Source organism: Pseudopodoces humilis, chromosome 5 (assembly GCF_049639895.1).
Source record: "Pseudopodoces humilis isolate 2021_Gansu_Grassland_sample_001 chromosome 5, ASM4963989v1, whole genome shotgun sequence".
Classification (NCBI taxonomy): Eukaryota; Metazoa; Chordata; class Aves; order Passeriformes; family Paridae; genus Pseudopodoces; species Pseudopodoces humilis.
Window position 1 is genome coordinate 32,869,434 of NC_142204.1, and position 22,156 is coordinate 32,891,589.

The following is a 22,156-nucleotide window of genomic DNA, read 5'->3' on the forward strand; positions in this document are numbered from 1 at the left end:
TTTCTAAGGATAAATAGGACTTGCAATTAAAATGATTTGAATTATTTATGCATTCACTAAAGTGTTTTTATCTTTTTCTCCATTAAAGGGAAAATCAATATAGAGGATAAACCACTATTAGAAGTTCATGTCTGAGTCTGTGTGTCAGCAATGGTTGAAAGAAGATGAACGTACAATAAGCTATAATAAAGATTGCAAAGAATATGAATAGTTTAAATTCAGTCATTTATTTTCCAAAACTATTTTTAATAATTTTCATCAGTTGCAGTTTCTATTTTTGATTTAATTATGTTTGAAACACAATTGGTTTTATTAAAAAACATTTTAATTTATTTTTTATTTTTTTATCTTTATTGAAACATGACTGAAACAAAAATTTTGCCAAGATAAAAGTGCAAACAATAAGGTTTTCCTCCTTATACTTACATATGCTACTAGACAGAATATTCTTGTTCATATTAGTGTTAACAGTGCCTTTTTCAAATGGGCAGAGGATCTTCAATAATTTGTTTATAATGTTCCAGAAAACTGTATTCTATTTTCTTATTTGGAACATACTCATAAACTTGCTTTTTAAAAGTAATATCTAGCTTTTTAATTCTTACCAAAAAAAAACCAAACAAAACTGTGTTATGAATTAAAACACTGCATTATCACTTTTCTGTTCCACTTATGAACATCATGTGTTCAAGAATCTCGTGTACCAGTATCATTAACATGCATTTGCTTGGTAGCTTTGTTAAATTAGAGCTATGTGTTTTGGAAAAACCTGGACCTGATTTTGTGGAAGTATTAACACTCATAGAAGTTCCAAAGAACTGTAAGCTTTCTGCATCTTTGAAATGGATCAGACCCATAATCTTTAATTGTTAAATGTGGACAACTCCAAGACTATCAAAGAAAACAGAAATACATCAAAGAAGGCATCGAAACCCAAATTAATTACAGAGGTATTTAAAGTATCATACCGTCATTAGATTATCACTCTAAGACTTCAATCTCTTTGACCTTTCATTTTTTAATTTTTGTATGACACACATGTTAATAATTTAAGATTGGAATTGTCTTACACTTGGCATTAATACAGTAATGGTTTTTAGGTGTTGCCAAATAATCATCCACACAGATACAGAGCACTTAGGCCAGATACACTGCAGTAGTCAGGGCCACCTACTGGCAATTTCCTACAAAATTTGAGCATCCAAATAGGGAGAACTTAGAAAAGCCCTGGCATATGAAAATTCTTTGGAACTGCATATTATAGGAAAGTAACAAATTCTTTTCTGGGTTGCCAAATCCACATGTAAACCTACGGACCTGAACTTTGGTATCCAGAAAAATGTCATCCTTAATCAGTCAAATTTGTTTCCTGAGTTTGCTCTGAGACAGTATGACTCACGTTCAGTTTAAAAAATGGATCCTACGATGTACTTTAAATTACACTACCTCTGGGTAACCCGTTAAGTGAACTAAAGGGAACAGGCAAAGAATCTATGAACTACTTCAGGTGAAGTGCCCTAAATTCTACATGGAGTCAGTTTTCTTTCTCTCCTTCAAGATATATGGATATTGTGCCCTCAGCTCTAACTGTCACTGCTAAAAGAGGACTGAAACACAGCCAAAGGAACAGCTTGGCATGTGGAAGCTGGAGATTCAAATCTCATCAGGGTAAGGGGTACTTGAAATCCATGTTCCCCAGTGCTAGGACAAGCGTTGTTAACATACCAGCATACAAAAGGAAGGAGGATGGTTACACAATGTCTGCATTCAGGGTGAACTCAAGTTCTGTGCCTGGAAAACACCAATCCTGGTTGCTGTAAATAACAGTTATTCCACTCTTCATCAATTCATGTGTGAGAGGATTAAAGAACCTGATTCAACACAGTAATTTTTTTTCCAAATTTATTTGTCGATGATGGGAAGATAAAAGGTCTAACTTTAATATGACATACTTGATAAATATATGGAGAAGCTTACCCTGTATTGAACCTTTCAAATCTTGTGTTTAGAAAGTGATTGAAATAATTTCAAACCTTGCTTCATAGGGAGTACGATACAAATAAAAGACTAAGAAACCTAAGCCTACAATGTGAAGGAAGGGCTTGAAAATTCTTCAGCATTCTAATTTTTCCTCTCTTAATTAAAAAATCTGTGACCAGAGTTAATTTTCTCAATAGGTATTCTGGAATTTGTGTTCTTAATACAGGAATTAAATAGCTGAACTTGGGCATAAAATTATTGTCTATGCTATTAATACGTTATATTTTTCTTCTCTGTCAGTATTGTGGCATAAATTAATGCTCAGAAATACATAATATGAGTGCATATGTGTGCAAGTATGTGTATGAATGCACAAAATCTAAAAAAACAATATTCTTATTGAAAATTAAAATTATCTACCCTGTGAGGATTTATAATTTCTACTGTTTTCTATACAGTTATATAATGTGTGTATTAGACATTTATAAATTACCTTGAAATCTCAGATCTAAAATCCAACTTTTTTATCTCATTTTTTTTCATGTTAAAACAACAATTACATAAAAGCCTTATTTTTGACACAATCTGTATAATATACACAGAACAGAAAAACGGATGAGTTGTTCCTGCTATTAAGGCAAAAAAGTGAAGTATTTGGAAATAGATAAGAAAACAACAATAATTAAAAAATTACAAGCCTCACTGCCCTTCACCCCCAAAATCCACCTATATAGTAGAATGTAAGAGAAATGAGAGGATTTTTTTTTTCCACAGAGAACTTAAAACATTTGTCAGAAGTGTACTTTGTCAGAAGTCACTAAATAGTGCCATCCCTTATACAGCAATCACAACAGGCCCCAAATTGTTTTGGAAAAACAATGGTATTTAGAGTGGTCTTTCGCATGCTTACAGGTATTCTGTGAACAATTTTATAGTAGAAATATAAACGTGACTTCCAGACAGTTGGCAGCATCATGTGGCAGAAATTGGCACAGAGTTCTTGCTGAACCTTATAGCATCCCTAGATAATGTTTATCTACAACTCAGGTCTGAAATTTTCAGATAATGGGGTAGATACATTTTTACCTTGAAAACATTTTCTTTTGACATATTAGTTAATTTTAGAAGGTGTTTTTTCATCTGAGTGACTTCTGACTATATAGACTTCCATCTCTAGGACCAGAATGAATGAAATAAAAGTATTTATAGTAGTGTCTGAGTGAGTTCACAGATGAACAAAAAATGAAACAGAATTTCAACACAAGAATACTACCTCAGGTTATGACCTACATAATTTTTGATGCCTATCAAGTTCTTTATCAATTATCAATCAATAAGGAGTCTTGAACATGGGAGTGCTGATCAATGTACAAGAGAATGTCTTTCATACATTAATAAAAGTAGCTACTGAAAGGAAAAAAAAAACAAAAGAGAGTTTTTCCTAAAACTTGAGTCCTTTTCCTCTTTTTACCAGGTATTTTGGGTTTTTTTCAAACTACAAATAAGGCCTACTATATTATTATTTGATCTGCAAACCTCCTCTTCTTCTCTAATGTCTTCACCAACTAGTCAATTCCGTTTCAACAGTTATCATATTTCAGACTGTGCTTTCTGTGTTCTCTCTTTGATGTCTCATAATTAGATTATGCAAAATCTGAATCCTTTAGCTGAGATTTCTAACCCACTGAAAAAGTACAAATTTCAGCTTCTAAATTCAAGGAAAACAGGATTTCATACTTGCACTTTCTCATTATTTTCTATTTTGCTACTTGTTCCTGCCCCTGCAGAATATACCACTACTATTTATCTGTCCCTAGCTTTCTGTTTAAACTCAGTGTTTTCTTTTTCCCACACTGAGGCAAATCTAAGTCTTATTTCATCCTCAATGGTGTACTTTTAAAACACATAATTTATTTATCTCTATTTATATCCCAGTAGTATCAAAGAATTTCTTCCAGTATCTCATAATTACTTAGCTTCTTCTATTGCAACCCTCTGATCATACAAATACATTGCAAACTACCACTCTATATTAAAAAGTTCCCAACTTCTACTCTTGTGACATAGTACATTTTCACTTGAACTGCTTCATAAGGTTCATTTTCCTAGTTCTGACATCAAGGCATCATTAAACGCTGTTCCTTACAATTTGATCAGCTCTTGAAAATTTTATGGGTTGTTATCACTTCCTGTACTACTCAATTTACATTAAATACCATTTCTAATTTATCTTCTATAATTTTCTTCGTAACAAGCAGCAGTTTCATATTGTGATATTTCCTAAGACATATGACATTTTTCTGCATTGATGTATAAACCAAAACAACTATTTCACCTATTATGTACAGGAAGCTGTAACACAATCAACTGTTCATCTCAATTTTTTTTGCTAATTAATGACTGTTTGAATATTGAATTGCTTTGTGTTTGAAATACTGAGCTGATTCTCAAAAAAAAAAACAAACCCTGCCAAACCAAAAATGAAGAAACTACAGAGGTGATACTCCATCCACATGGAGAGAAAGAGAAGAGTTCCTGATGTAAACTACTTCTACCTGCAGTCAGCATGCTTCAGGATCCACTCAAGTGTTTACAAATTCAAAAAGAACATTAAATACTTTACAGTGCTATACCACACTTTCTCATTATTCTTCTGTGCAGTCTTCTATGAACACAGTGTTCTGGAGTCTATACAGTACCCGCTTCAGCCATTCCGCACAGGCAAATTTCATCAACAGCACTGCTGAGAAATGAATCTGGAGTACAGCCAAGAGTTACCAAGAGTTCTTTGCCTAGTCAAGACTCTTGAAGAACTGAAGAAATCAAGAGGAGTAAAAAAATATTTTGGAATTGTATGTTCAGCATTTCAATGCTTAGTTATTCATCAGTAAATGTAAGGTATAAATAAGATGGAGATAGACTGAACCTGTTTTGTTTACCCTTGGTGCCTACAGTCTCACATAGTTTCTTGTCTCAAATTTCAAATTTGCCTAGTACACACTCTATCTCTAGTTTTTCTCATAAACTTTGGAATTTAATAAACCCCTTAATGATGGATGTTCTGTACTGAATAGAGGATATTTTACTGTCGAGGAGAAAAATAAGAGATGCATAACATAAACACCCCTTTTTTACAGAATATTTTGATAGATTTTATTTCTGTCCATTCCCACTTCTTAAAATGATATGACAGAAGAAATCAGAATTTCAATACAAGTGATTAGTTGCTCAGTGATGAAATGGTATTTCCAAGCAAGAAGAGACACCACTTTATATGTAGTCCAAACCAGAGGAATAGCTTTCTCTAAATTCAATAAACCAAGTAAAATTATTTAAGACATAAGATCTTCCAAAGGAATTCTCAAAATATCAAGTACAAAGGAACATTTTGTAGGAGTGCAGGAGGTCTAACTACTATGTTGTTCCCCATAAAGAGGGCAAAACCTACACAATACAACCAATTTTGAGTGTAACAAAAGTTAAGGTAGGTTTTGCTTGTAGTGAAGAACTTAAAAGTATAAGAAAGGGACAGAAAAATTCAAATCCAACAAAACTTTTGTTCAAAATAAAAACTGGAGGCTTCCAATTGGCAAGATGATACATATATCAAGTGTTAAAAGAAACAAAAGAACCATCATTAGTCAGGAGCAGAATGAATTTAGTCAGTAAAGCTGACATATCACATTAATAATCGCCTTATACTTTCTACGAATAATTAAAGCATGTAATTTTGTGTCACAGCCTCAGAATTTTCATTTCAATAAAGTCTTTATTATGTTTACTCTTAAGAATATACATTTTCTTCTAGAAAGTTATCTGAATAATAGAAGAACTTGTTTTAAGATCTCATGCTCATCAATACATATGATGTGCCCAAGTACCATGCATGATCTTAATGTACTTAATGCAGAGTAACACTGAAAGTGAAATAATGAAATTATTGTACTAATGTCAATACGTAGTTTAGTTGTGAATGCCTCTGGATTTATTATCCATTCTACTTATATAATATACTTAATATATATATATATGATAGATCAATATATATTTTTCAATTTAAAAGTTCTGTTTGAGAACAGAACTATTTCTGGCTTAATTTCTGATGTTGACTTGAAATACCTATTGGTAGTTGATGAACACACCATGACAACAATTCACAGCTCTGTCAGAACAGTAATGTGTAACAGCAGAACTATTCTCCATTGTCAAATACACGCACAAAGTCTACACTGAGTGCAAGGCTGCTGTTTCATTTACTTCATAGCAAAACCAAGAGGTAGCACTGAAGATCAGGCCTATCATTATGCCAAACATTGTATAAACAAGACTTGATTTTATGTTCATTGAATTAAATAGGAAAAAAGTCTCAGACTGAGAGTCTTTTCTTTTTCTTAAGAATACATCTAAAATTAGTTAATCCTCAATTGTGTGTAATTCTTATATATTTATATCCAGCTTAAAAACAACCATAAACACTAAACTTATCAGTGTCTATAAATAAATACAGACATAAAAGGACTAATTCTTCTTATTGAATTATATTTAATTGGTTGATACATCATGGAAGACAATAAACAATATGAAATTCCAGAGTCTTGTAGATCTATTTTAAAAAAACCAAAAACCTTCCACTTGTAAAGAAGGTCAGGCAAGAAAGCAAAAGAATACCACAATTTGTCCATGAGTTGCCCCAGGATAATTCTCAATATATATGTCTCCAGGAGCTTAGTATCCATATAGATTTCTTCACTAATTAAACTGCGATTTTCAGCTGGTGAACACAGGAAAACAAACAAGAATCAAAACACTGTAAATATTTATAGAGAAACCAACACATATTCAATTGTATCCTCAGGTACGGAACTGGCTTAATTTTATTGATTTTGGATCAGTTATAGTTACAATGGCACAGGTTTTCTCTATCCATGCAGAGATGGTTTGAATGATTTACCTACTGAATGAAGAAATCAGTTAAAAAAGGAATAAATTACCCCTGACTCCTCCTGTTCTTTTACAGAATTTTGTTTAGAACTTTATTCAAATTCTTTTTTAGCAGGAAGATGAACACAAACCCCTCAGTTCTATTTGTGAATAATTTAACTGTTCCCTAATCTTGAGTTTAAACAGTTTATGCTTATTGTAGGTGTATTTAAATTAGTTTATTAATTAGTTTATTTTTACTGCACTTTTCATCTAAACTTGCTACCAAACTCTCCTACTCACTGGCTTTACATATGTATTTCTATTTACATATATATACAATTTGTTTGAAAAGGAGGGAACAACCTAAATACCATGATGATTCCAAATAGGTGAAGTTGCCTCATATGCATTCTGTTTATATTTGCAATAGCTTTTAACACAGCCATAAGTAATGAATTTAAAAGTGTAATTTGTTTTACCAGTTGTCTAACAACAGGTTAAAACAGTTGTTCACTTGTAACTTTGCTTGTTTGCAGCTGATGATCTAATCTCCTGCCAATAGCATAGGAATTTACAGAGCATTAAGGTCTGATCCAGAGAGGAGTGAAATCCCATAAATTTCAATTAGGTAGGCAAACTCTCACTAAAGATTAAGGAAATTTAGCAGCTAATCTTACACTATTTACTCCAGAAGAAGGAAACAGATGATTATACTATGATTTTTAAAACCTTAGAGACTAAATTGAGTTATTAAAATTCCATAATCTTACATGAGAATTTGTCTACCAAAAAAAAAAAAGAAAAACCTGGCCAAAACAAGATTTTACTTGATTTTACTTCACTGTAAACAATCACTGCTGTCATGAAGAAAGAACAGAATTTCATTGCCAAGTTTCAGTGTAACAAGAAAATACTACTTTCTGCCTTATACAGAACTTGTTTCATAAGAAAGATCCTGATACAGTTTTAATACAAAATAAACAATTTTAATAAAAATCAATCTGATTGAAAAGGTCAAATTAATTACTTAAAGCACTTGAAGAAATAAAGAATAATTAAATGGTAATATTAACAGAAAAAAATTAATGTAACTACAAAAGTAAGCCCAAAGCATTATTTTGTTTAGCAATATTTTTCTGCTCTTCTGAAACAATAATTCTTTTAGAAGCACTAAGTTACAGGTACTGATACAGAGGCTAGAAAAATGGGTACATATCTGCAATGAGAATACAGAAAATGCACGTAAGTAAATACAGAAACTCATCTGTAACTTGTACCACGGTTCTTGAAACTTTCAATCTTTAAACTTCTCCATATTCTGGTTCAGTGAGTGCAAAAATTTGGAGAAATATCTGAACAGCATCATCACCCTCAAGGCACCCAGGTCTCAGAACAGACTCTTCTTCACCATTCTGGCTAGATGAGGAGGAAAACGGGAGAAAAGAATGCAATGATGTAGCAAAATTGTCACTAAACCAAATATAACTTATTTTCAATGGTATTTAAAATGTCTTAATTCTACTCACCTTCTCCTGGATTCCAAACAGATTCTTCAGCTTTCACGTGACTGGTCCTGGGTCACTACATCTTACAATGCTCTGGGTGCTTATCAGTACTGTCTTGTTGTGTGACTGTACCAATTATACAATGAGAAAAAGGGATTTGCCCCTAATAATGAACAAACATACTGTATGGGAAGTCATAAAAATATACAACACTCTCATAGAGGAAATAAAATTTGGATGCAAGAAATTAGTATGATGCATGGATAACACACATGCTTAGTGATTTAGTGAAAGAGTAGTATCTGCACAAAGGTATAAAACCCAAAAATCCCAAGCAGCCATAAATGTGAAAGAAACAACTTTGAAAATTTATTCCAAGAAAGATTTTATAAACATTTGCATTTGCAATAAATGAAAGATGTTCGAAAGAGAATTTTGAATACGGTGCACACAACTCACATAGCATGATGACAGCCTATGCAGTGTTTTAGCATATGTAGACCAGACTACAAGTAGAGTCTGACAAAACCTAAGAAGGCAGACCTGGCTAAGAGTCAGGAGTCACGCTTATTAAATTGAACTCTCAGGGGTATCGTGCAATCAGAGGTCACAATCGAGGCAACAGAAGCAATGTCACGATATCAGAGAAAGGGCCAATTCAGACCTGCTCCCCGACAGGCAGTGAGGTCACGGCTTGCGGCAAATAACTGTATTAAAAGGGAATATTCTCTGCACACTTTTAGAACTGTCATCTGAACAAACAAAGCCAGGTCATTGGTAGGTTAAATCAGAACTTTCTGGCTTACTGGCACATAGCTTCCTTTCTTTTTACATTCACTGCTAATTTCTCAATTACAAAATATACATCAGGTACTAAAGCAAATACTCAGTAAATTTAACTTAAAAATACACAGTGGAGTTTAAATTCCTCCTTTTTGAAAGTCACATTCTATCTTTCACAAGAGATATCACCGGTCTCCTCATAAAGTGAAAACTACTGAGCTTGCTTCTTATCAGAAAACAAAAAGCATACATGTGTTTGAGAGAAAAATCTTTCCACAGTCAGGGTCTTAGTAAGCCTGATACTCAATGTGCATTTAGAAACCATTAAAAAAATACAGTTATTCATAATGTACTTGCTTAATGATGACTGTGAAAGTGAAGTTCTTTTGTTTGGGTACTTGGATTTCTTTATCTCATTGCCTGCCTGGTCTGGGTTATCTACAACATTCTATAAATGTGCTAATTTATGAAGTTATAACGATGTTGGATTGGGAACCAGGCAATAAACCTGCCAAGACAGAACAATTCTAGAATGTCATGTAAACAAAATTGTATTCAAAAATATTATCTTAAAATGCAGCCTTTCTTACCAACATGAAAAAAAAAATATAACTGCAAAATTCAGTATTTCTACCTTTTTTATACTCACAAGCCAGATAAAATATCTGCAGTGCATGCATCAAACTAGCACAAACCTACAAATTTCCAGAAACTGCTGACATGTTTTGATAAGAATCGAACTGCAGAGTTATGAAGTAGGAAGATTTACATTACGGAAATAACACATCATAAAAGTTACATAGGTATCACTGCATGATTGTACATTTTCAGTAAAATACTTGAGTTACTTGGAATTCCTTGTAAAATTATGTAGGTCCACCAAACATTCAATTCTAGATTACATGAAACCTACAAAAGCTATAGAACTTTGCTGTAAGGGTTATAATTGAACAGCAAAAAATTTTAGGTTCCTCTATTTAAATTTTAGAGTGTTATTTTGATATTTTGCTTGAAAAATGTATCTGAACAACAAAGTTATTAGTTATAAAAACAGAAAGCTAATTCAATGTGTGTTTAATATTAAACTTGTGAAAATGGCTTCTTTGGAATGCTGTAGATCTCTGACCTCATTGATAACACTAATTCTCCATAACACCATTACAGAATAGAAAAAAAAAAAAAGACATTTCTTTAAAGTAAATTTTAATAAATTGCATTTTAAAATTAATTAAAAGCTCCAGTGTGAAGGCCTTCTTTTACTTCATCTCTGAAAGTGCTTAGAATAATGCAATTATTAAAATCTATAGCTACAGGAAACATTCCTTTAATTGTGATTTAAAATGTGCCATGGATTCCAATTGAAACAAGATTTATACCTATAAAATATTTCTAAGACTACATTATAGTTCTTATTCATATCATCATACCAAATGGAAATTCTTTTGCAAGAAGAGCATTTGTGTGATGTAACATTCGTGGCACTTTTACAGACACCGAGTCTGTGGCCTATGTTTAAAAGCATTCTCATACTAATATGATTTTAGTGCTTGAAACACTCATTTTGGAAAGCACTCTGAATATATCTGAATATGCCCTTTTAATGACCACTTCTTTAGCAATTGTTTTTTGAAGTGTAAAAAAATGTATTGGGTACTATTCAGTGAAAGCAAAGCAAATAAACAAACCACTCCAATATTGACCACTGTCCCCAGGCACCCGAACAAGACAGCAACAAATTCAACAAACACTTTTAACAGGACATGCTAAATACAAGTTTTGTAACACTTTATTTTAAAGGAAATTAACCAAACCTATTCTCCTTTACCCCCTCCAACCAAATCCATTTGGATTTAACTTGTTGCTAAAATTATCTGTCTTTTGCACTCTAAGACCTGGGTCATGACCTTTCTTAGGGACAGGAAATAGTTATCAGGTCACTGAATGGTCAAATGAAAAAGGATTTGAAATGCTTCGGTACTCAGGGGTCTATTCATCTAAAATGATTGCCTTATGCAGTATTAAAACCTGTGGATCTGAATGTGGAATCACCTTGTTTTACTTTGACACTGGCTGAGATAGCACATGTAGTGCATATAGTGCAGAGAGCACGCTGCAAAGATTTTGGACATAAAAGATCAAGAAAAGGAAGGAAAAGAAATGCAAAATTGAAGGACATGCAAATAAAACTACCTGAACTATTATATCATCTTATTCAACAATGAGAAAAAGTAGTTTCTCAATCTCTGATGACATTTTAGGTGAGATCTCCCTTCTACTGAAGTCATCACTGGGTCCTTATTAGCAAAAGAACAGTAAGAATTTTGTGTGTGTGTGTGCAGTTCCTGTTAGGTTGATAAAAACTGGTAAATTCGTATGTTATGAAAGCACAGGTAACCACCTATACATTGTATGAAATCCTAGTTTTGGAAGTTTATTGGAACAAACAAACACACTCTCTAGCTTAGAGACCACATTCATATCTGATGCACTAATAAAATCCTTATGCCACCACAAATTACAACAGTCTGCAAAATAGCAGAGTCAGGAACAAAGAGAAAGTACAGAGGCAGGTGAAATATTTGGCCAGAAACCTTGAATATATGAATACAGAAACCCTAAAGACTAGAACCATAAAAAGAATTCATAATATTAGTTGGTATTTATCTAGGGCAAGTACCTCCTGTTCACAAACTTCAGGCAAATAGAATTTTTTTTTTTTTTGGTAGTTGAATGTGAAAAGCAAGAGTATTAATAAAAATGTCACATGTCTAAATAATTTATAAATACTCAGACACTGAAGTGCACTGCATAAATGCACAAAAATTATGTTTTACATATTTATTTTTAAACATAATTTCAGGATTGCTTCATCCCATGAATACTGAAAAAATCCTACACTATTATTGACAGACGGGAGGCTAGAAAATTAGGCACAGATTTTATTTTTCAGTTTTATTTTATAATAAGAAACTGGACCAGTAGAACTATGTAACTGAAGCTTGAGTGCGTGCACTGTAAGGCCCCTGCAGTCCTTTACAAGTTTTCAGTGTACCGCTGTTGTGAACTGGGTTTGCACTCTGCCAGCAGAGCAGCTCTGACCCATGGAGAGCACTCCTTCAGATCAACACTGCCTCAGGCTTTACTGCTTTCTCCAAGAAGTCTTACATTTCAGGCATCAAGTTGAATTTCTTCTGGAGATGATTAACCCAAACCCATGACAGATTTTTTCCAAGATATCCAACTCCTCATGTTTATTTTATCCTGGCTCTTTTTGGATGTACTGGACACAAGTAACCTACTCATTTTACATGTTGAAGGGCTGGTGGAGAGCCATTAATTCCTTAAAATGAGAAAATATTTCAATGCAAGGGTTCTGTTGTGTGAGCTCAAACTAAATAATAAGAAACAAAGCCATAGAATTATGATTTTAAAAGATAGACCCCCTTCTGCAATGCAAGTTTCTGTAACACATAACATAACATAAATTTTCATTACATTTCAGGACAGATCTTACATTCTCTGAAAATGAATTATTTTGTCATTTTTGTCAGTGCTGTATGGATTAGAAACTGCTTCCCCAATGTGGCATTACAAATTTAGAGCCTGGGAGATATGTAATAGTTACATTTTACTGTAAACATGGCAATTCAACTCATAGAATTGCAGCAAGGCCAGATTTCAAATGTGGTTATTAATCCTTTTAAGACAACAGATTCAATACAAGATGACTTGCTTTAGAAATTAATGTTTACAAACACTGTGATTCTTGAGAGTTGATGCCATTAATATTTCTCCATCAAAAATAGTTAATTTCTAAAAGATGAAAAACAACTAACACAAATTATAATTTATAGTTCAGTATAATTTAAAATGCTCATAAATAACAAATGACAAAATATTTAAAGCCCATATAAAGATGAATATTAGCATTCTAGCTCAGTACCTTAACTGTCACGTAAATGTGATTTGTCAAGCATTTGAATCAATATAAATTCTATTAAATATCACAGTTTTTTTAAAATGTATTCATATTTTATAATACAGATAATCTAAGTAAATATGTTGATCAAGTGAAACAATATTTTAATAAACTCACAGAATTAACTAATAGCTAATCTTAAATTTCAACTTTCCTAAGTCTTACATTTGCACTTTCAATTATCACTAGTAATAATCTATAAGAATGTTCTACAATAATCTTCACTTGAGATTATAAGGAGTTTCATAATTAGGAGAAAGTTGGAAAACAGTTGACTAAATGAATCCCTTGATATTTATCTTCCAATCATATGACATAATCACAAGCTCACTTTACTTCTTATTCTTGAAAAATAAATGTTATTTCTACTGCCAATTTCAACAGAAATAAATAAATATTGGCATAATTAAAAGTCACCTGAGAAAGCATAATCGACTCATTATCAAATTTGTATTGGTGTACTCAGTCTTAACACTGTAGCCATTACATTTTCCTTGGTCACCATGAGCATAAAATGAAAGGAAATACAGTACTGCCAGTTAGAACTACAGGTTCCCAAACTGCAGCAAACATGTCTTGTCAACACAGCCCAGTGCACTTTTAATATAGTTAAACTTTCAGATATAAATCATTGTTCACACTTTTAGGTGAAGTCACATTGCACTGTTTTCACTTTGAAGTGCATGCTATAGATGTGTCGCTGATGGATATGACTAAAAAAATTTACTATATATGCCAATAAATCATGTAGCCTGCAAAATTAAATAGAGCATAGTCTATGAAATTCTGTGAACTAAAGTGAATCATATCCAAATAATACTTGGATAGTTTGAATGGATTTTCAGCTGATCTACTGCATTCTTCCAACTTGCTCTACAGATTGGAATTCACTTCCCATTCCATTGAACAAAAATTATTTGGATAACCCACCAAAACCGTTGAGGAAACTGGATTAAAGAGGACCCAAAAAGACACACACTGTTTGCAAAGCTTGTAGCAAAAAAATGTGCTTGGCCTTAGGGCTCATTCTTTAGTTTTCAGCTGCTGTACTGGGACTAAGTATTCACACTGTTGGCTAGAAAAGTATCCTTCCTCTATGTAAATGAAATTACAGATCCTGTAATTACAGATCCACAGATGGCAGAGACGGTCTGTTACATGTTCAGCCAGGACTAATTGGAACTTCCCAAGAGGAGTCAAGGATAGATTTTTCCTCCAATTCCTGATATACTTTACCCAAAACAGTCAAGACTATTTTACATTAAATTAACAACTGAAATAGCCTCAGACAAAAAGAGGATAAGCAGTCATAAAGCTTTCTAAAAAATATGCTTTGATGCAAAATAGGAAATTATGACAATTATCTGTGTGCCTTACAAAGTTTCCAAAATTTTGAGATCTTTGAAATTTCACTATCTACAAACCACAAAAATACCTCCAAGAATATTCATTGAACCAGAATATTCATTAAAAAAGGCATATTTTGTTTGTCAGCTACCTGACACTAAATGAAACTTAACAACCATGATGGAAGCATAACCTTATCTCACTAAAGAAGGCAGTGTAATATACATAGTCCCAGGAAACATCCAGCAGATCATCAGGAGTACATCAAGTCAGGCTTTCATCTGTCTTCAGGCTTTTGATCAGGTTATAATTTATTATAAGAATCAATAAATACATATTTATATCTCCATATTCAAATTCTATGGCTTACTTTGTGAGCTACTCAAGTTAATGTCAGAATAAAGATTCAAACATATTTTTATTTAACTAATAGTTTTTATATATCTCTAATACAATGACCACATGCACTAAACTAATTTTAAAGAAACTGAAACTGTCTGACAGAAAGTGTTAGGATTACAAAATGCATGTTGATACTAGTAATTATACCAGAGAGTAATTGTTCATAATTGATTTTCCTTTCAAAATATACAAATAAAAAGTCATAAGCGGTACATTTATTATTATACATACTTATGGTATATGCTTATAGATTTGTGTGAGTATAGGCACATGTATGGCATGTAAATGTATTGACACATACAGATACATATACAGTAATGCACAGAATTACATTCCCATGGTTTGTGCCTTCACGTGCTGCTTGTATTTTTAAATGGTAAGATCTTTGTGAGATTAATATATCCTCATGCTGTTGTCATGGTGTGTGTATTACAAAGAGGTTTATTTCTGACTAACTTCTGTCTGCTGCTGTGATTCAAATGTTAAATAATGGTCCCTTGTGGGTATTTGTCTAATATCAGAATGATAAAGAATGATAAAGAATGGTAAAGAATGATGACTCATCCAAAATTTAATAAATAATATTAATAAATTTTGAATATTTATGAATAAGTAAGTTTTGAAAATGTATTTTCCTACAACATGATGTCAATTTAGAGATTTATGCATTATCCTATGGGATTAAAATTATACACAAGTTTTCAAAATTTGTTATCAGCATATTGCATATCAGCTTATCAAAATTTTTATAGCAGGAAAACAGGAAGGCAAATTACGACAGAACAGTAATCTCAGGAAAACAAAAGCATCAGATATTAACCTCATTTCTTTTCACTATTTTTATATCCCTTATGCTTTTATTAATTTTTGCCTTCTTTGTACTCTCACACACAAAACCACAAGGAAGACAAAAGACATTCAACATACATTTTAACTAGATTTCTTCTTAAATATTCATTACCATGATGTGTTCCAGTTTGAAAATTTAAAACTATTCTAATTGTTTCACTTCCTAGGGCATCCCCTTTCAAAAGTAGTGATTCTGTTATTTAACAGATAACACGTGTGTACTTGCTGTTTTGCTATTGATGTTGACTTCTCCACTCCATTTCCCAATGTAAAGAAATAAAGAAGGAATATATAGAATGTGGCTTGTTTTTTGGTTTTTTTTTTTTTATTTAGTTGTTTATGAAGAAGATGGTTTGGAGCTCAGATTTTCTACCCAAGGACTCCCAAGTCTGTGAAAGTAAAAGGATTTGAATGGAGGAAGTTTATTTCTACCATGCAAAGGACAGGTCTGGGTTCTATCGACTTAAAATACAATGACCACAAGATTTATGGATACAGAGTGAAAACATTCCACCTTCTTGTTACAGAAAGAACTCCAATGACAGAACAGACCAAAAGAGATCTATTGTAGGCAAAAGAGGAAGAAAGCCTTAAAAGGTAAGAGGGGAGATGGGAAAAGAGAAGACATGTCTGATAACACAGCTCTGTGAAGTTATTACGCAGGTGCAAAGCGTTACTAATTCTAAATTCAGAAATTCCTAGTTCTGTCTGATGATACCTCACATACCTATAAATAAATGCTCTGTGTTGCACTCTCTAATTCGTAACCTACAATTTTCTGGACATAACGTATGAAGTAGCAGTGCCTCTGGCAGAAGGACAAATTTATATTCTGGTCAAGCAGAAAAGTATTGCTTGTCTTCTTGAAGGCTCAGCACATTGCATGCAGGCAGCCACAAGTGGTAAAAAAGTTTCTTTTTATTAGCCTGCTAGAGGAGTAAAATGGTTCTTGAAATGAAAGATAATTAAGAGAGCCATCAGTACGCTTGCCTTTTGATATCCAATCTGCCTTGGTACCTTCTCTCCATAAATTCAAAAAGTAATTTCAGTAATATTTAGAATGCGTTCATCGGCTTTCCAAAACAAAGGGAAATGTTTTCAGGCAGGAGCAAATAAAGTGGTGGCAGGAAAGCTAGGCTAAACCCTATACTGACTTTAGGGTACAGAACTTGTAATCAGGCTTATCTCTAACACGGTTTTGAACACTCCTACTCTTTTTTCTTTCACTGGACATTCACTTTTTCACAGGCAGCCTGCATGTCCTGTTTCCTCAGCATATGATGCATTCTGACCTAGATAAGCACAGGCCACAGAAACATATGAGGTAATGAGAATGTTCAATCAAGTGCAGTACACACAGACTTTCTACAGTCAAGGTAAATTCATGCTTGGATCCAAGGCAAATTATAGTGCAAAAATATTTCCTTTTCAGAATTCACCAGGAATTGTTTACAAACAAATTTGAGCATGGACTCATGAATGTGAGGCAAATCGAGGCTTTCATACAACTAATTGATTGAATTGCAACTCACATACACTCAAATTTATTTCACACCTGTTTCAGATGTTCCAATTTTTAACCTCATACAGAGAATGTTAATACAGTGTAATTTGTAATTTTACTTTGTGAAACAGGGAATAGATCAGATAGCATATGACTATGTCTTTGAAATAGATAAAAAGTTAGAGGTGAGAACTTTCTGAGTACACTATTGTGTACAAAGTGCACAAAGTGTGCAAAAAGAATCAAAACAATATAAAAACAATGTCTCTGGAGATGATTGTCATCTTACAACAAGGGCATTTTAAATAGACTTGGCCTTATTTTAATTGTACGGAAACCAAGGAGTGTTTTAAAATGAATTTCAACAGTAAAAGAGCTACATCAGTATTTAAGTATTTGTGAAATATTAATGAAAAATAATTTCATATTTACATGCTGAATGCTCTTTCCTTGCCTTCTGTCAAATGGTGGATTCCTGGTATATATTTATGGAAGTACTTTCCAAAAACATGCTAAGAATTTTTAGGAGTTAATGTCTAGCTTCAGAAAAGATGGCAATTAAATGAAGAGTTTGAAGTGATATTTCATTTATGAAGTTTTATTCTAGTACTTTCTATTTTATATCTCTCTGACATGCTCTGACATTTTTCATTATGAAGATTTAATAATAAAACAATAAATAAGTAGGTTAGGCTCCATCTCTCTATGAATCAAGCTCTAGGAGCACCTCCTTCTCTCCACAATGAATTGAAATTGAAATGTTTCACTGCTGTAACTTGAGATACCCAGGAACAGATTAGGTCCTTAAACTTCTGCCTTTTTTATTTGTGCATATTGTTTTATACTTAGAGTAGGCCTGTTTAAAAGACATTGCAAGATATATATGCTTATATGCATAAAATGAAATACTTGTTCATACCTTCAAAGTATTCAGCATTTATAGGCTGTGTCTTCCCTGGTGGTTTCACAGAAAGATGTTTATTTTCATTGTTTTTGAACAACGCCAGGCGCACAGCTGGGTCTAGATGACAAGAACAAGTTAAAATCAAAGGTCAGACCTGGCTCGTTCATTCCTTCAAGCAGTTTTTCACCTTTTTGCCACTTAATAAGTGAAAATACCTTTAAAAGTAGGTTTTATATTCACAAAGGATTACACTTTCTAAAATAAAGCCATATAAATACACATGTAACTGAGAATCAAAGTCATTGTTCTGCAATTTTAATACTGTTGATCTTTCAGCTCACTCATCTACAAATTAAAAATAAACTCTGAAGCATGTATTTGCAGAAAATATTTTTTAAAAATCTGGATTTTAAGCTTGAAATTAAAGCAGAAATATTAACAGGATACATATCAAGCAGTATTTCTAAAAGCTTTGGGTCAGAATTATTCAGCAGTCTAAATCAAGACATTCACACCTAAAAAATGTTAACAGGAGGCAGCTTATTTTTTGAGGCTACAATTGTAGATAATAAGCTAGTTTTCTTCTATCTTCCACCTAATTGAACTTAAAAATACCCCAGAAGTCTATATGCTGAAGTATGAAATCTTGATTAGTTTCTTAACTGTTGCTTTTAAAGGTTTGCAAAGAAGTTTGCAAAGATGAGCAGATAATTTTATATAAATCTATATAAGCCATGTTCCTAGACTGGCAAAAAAAAGTTTAATTAACAAAAGCTAAATTGATGCAAAAAACACACAAGTCAGGAGAGGTGATTTCCCCATGTAATTTACAATGTGAAGGAAGAAGTTTTTGCTTGGCACAGGAGGAAAGTAAGAGCTTGAGGGAAACTGCATTAGAAGAAATGTGAAAATTCTGGGCACAATGCAGAATAAACCATCGACGATACTAAAAAAAACCAATATGGACTGAAAAGAATGAAGAAACAAAAGCAGATACACTATGATGAGCAAAGTATAAAGAGTTTTGTAGGTATGCCATGGAGCAAGGCAACATGAGTAACAGAATGCCAAAGAGAAAATAAAAGAAATATGTTTGACATGGTTAAAAGAACACAGTAGCCCAAACAGATATATCCACTCTCAGGAATATATGAGAAACAATGAGGCAGAAGAAGCTTGTCTACAAAGAGATGAAAAACTGTCTGAAAAGTGTAGAAATTAGTAACAAGGAGAAAAAAAAAGCAATGGAGCTTATCAAGAAAGTAGAAATGGCTAGTGAAGGATCTAAATTTTCTCAAAGAATGTGCGTGTAGCAAAAATGAATATGTGAGACACTGCCAGAACAGTCAGAGCAGGAAAACAGGTTATGGAAAGACTCAAAGAGCGTTCAGAATACATTGAAATTGCTAGTTGTGTCTGCTGCTTCATTCTGAGTCCGTTACTTGATCTCATCAGTGTTTACTGAGAGACTTTATAAGACTATGATAATAGTGCAGCAATGTAAATAGCTTTTTTGTTTGTCAGTTTTCTTATTTCAGAATGATCAGAATGTCCTGTTAAGATGGTGGGCAACTTCTAATGAATTTTAACGATTTGTAAAGTTGGTTTTGACTAGCCCTCTACAGGTGTAGTGCACTTCATTTACAAATGAATGGAACATAAAGGCATCCTAAGAGCTCAGCTTTTTCCCAGAGAATGGGAAAATCAACTACAAGCCTGGAGAAGATCTCTGATGGGGTGTGGCACTCTAAGAGATAATGTATTAGCAAAGCACGTCAAGATGTACAGTGTTCTTGGTCACCTCACACTGCAGCAGCATGTGGTTGACAGAAGCTCTTAGTGGTGCTAACCTCTCACCAAGCAGCAAACTTGACAAATAAAGGAATCGTAGCAAGTGGGGAGGGAGTGAATTAGGCCATGCCTTCTTCACAAGGTAGAATCAGTGATACCTTACAATTTGTTATCTCAAACTGGCTAAGAGCCTCTCTCATGTGGTTGTAGGATGATTATGGCTTTCGGATTAATCCAGAGGATGTTGTATTTAAAGTAATTTTAACTCACTTTTAGTAGCTAAATTCAATGAAATTATCCAAGAAGCAAAATAAATAATGATCAGCTCAATTCGTTTCAAAGGTAGGTTATTATAATTATTATGATAATGCGATAATTTTATTCACAAACTGTATTGCCAGGTTTGTAGATTTTTTTTCACTCTGTATAAATGGATAACAAAGCCTTCCAACTAAAAAAAAAATTGTATCAGACTAATGTTTGTTAGGGTAGCAAATGTTTGGGACAGTGAATCACAGTAAGACTTGTGATCAAAATACCTTAAAATTGTATTACACTATACTTAAAAAATTCTCTTTGAAATTTTAGATAATAGAAGCTATAAAAAATATTTTAAATATGAATTATTGTTGTCTGTTGTATAGTTCTAAGACACATGGCATACAAGTCTTCCACATGGATAAAAATGTACAAATAAAATTTTTTATGGTTGTAGTTTTTCCAATATCTAGCATACAGACAAAAAGACTTCTAATTTCTAACTTCTTCCAGCTTTATGCTAATTACAAAAAACAGTGTTTTTGTTCAATAGAAGACAAAGTGACAAAATCAAATAAAACATCTTAAGGCAAAATGTAATTGAAAATTTCCAAAGTAATTTTGATTAATTCAACATAATTCCTTAAATAATATATTTTTTCCTAAGTGGGTATATTAACCTTGTTCCAAAATATTTTAAAAATATAATCTTTCCTTAATTCAACCTCCCACCCAATTCTATGAAAACACCAAGTCCAAAGTTAGACTACACTAAAGATTTTTGATGAAGTTACTCAGTTATTAGTCCCAAGTTAGATTTCTCAAACATTTACTTGTGCACAAAGATATCAGCAGCAAACTCTTCCATGGACTGAGAAGAAGGGCAAATAATGAAAATTGCTCCTCTATGAGATTTCCATCAGAAGATTTATCTTTGAATCTTTGTAAAATAACTTAAAGAATCTACATGGATTTAACACAGTGCCAGACTACTTGAATTTGTACCTACCTGGATCACCTCAACCATTGCCTACAGCTCTTCTGTTATTAAAAATGAGTCCTTTCCTTTATCTAGTCCCAAATGTAAGCAATATTACATAGATTACTTCATAATACTAGTGCTTTTCAGTCTCCGAGTGAGCTAGGGAAATGAACTGCATGTATGCTTTGATGACAAGCAATCAAATGTTTTAGATTTCACACAGAGAACTGTGAAAGAGTCCAATAGTTCAAAATCATAGAAATATCTTCCTGGATTCTGGCATACTCATTTAAATGTGGCTTATCAGATGATGATCTGTGCTCTCAATCCAGAAACCAGGAAGGTAATTTAATGTACATTCCTTGGCTGCCTCCAAATATAGAAGTTAAGTTGGACAAACACAAGATATGTTATAGAAACAATATGGAATGAGTAGTTATTGCCTGATCTGACGACACACTCCTAAACTTCTCGTTAATATGTGAAACTGAAAAATTAAACTGTTTGCCATCCATTTTTGTTGTGCAATACCTGTAATTAGGAAAACATAAACATAACGTGACAGCTTTAAAGAGATGATAAGACAAAATTGTACACAGCAACAGATCCTTATCGATAATGTAAATTCATTTGGAAGAAAAACCAGATGTTGTTCCATAACAGCATAGCAACTCATCCATGGCTGGAGTTCCCAGAAGATACTTCTGCACAGAATTGACAATCACAACAAAAGCATATTTTTTCCTGTTACTAAGAAAATATAGACCAATGATCGTTCATGTAACGTGTAATAAGGAATAATAACACACCTCGAATTTTCATTCTATTAAGACGGATTATGTTTTGTGGTTGTGCATTTGAGAAAGGTGGGTTGAATTTTTTACTAGTTTTTTTTTCATTTTCTTACTAGTATTGCATTGCTGTCTAAAATTCTAAACTCAAAATAAAA

General features: G+C 32.8%; 1 protein-coding gene across 1 annotated transcript in view; it reads right to left on the bottom strand.

The window, feature by feature from the left end:
• Positions 1–22,156, bottom strand: part of LRRIQ1 (leucine rich repeats and IQ motif containing 1) — a 102,878-nt gene that overhangs the window by 20,656 nt on the left and 60,066 nt on the right. Inside the window, exon 23 of the mRNA XM_088055542.1 lies at positions 18,192–18,293. Coding sequence (XP_087911668.1) covers positions 18,192–18,293 — 102 coding nt within the window. The remainder of the gene's footprint in view (positions 1–18,191; positions 18,294–22,156) is intronic.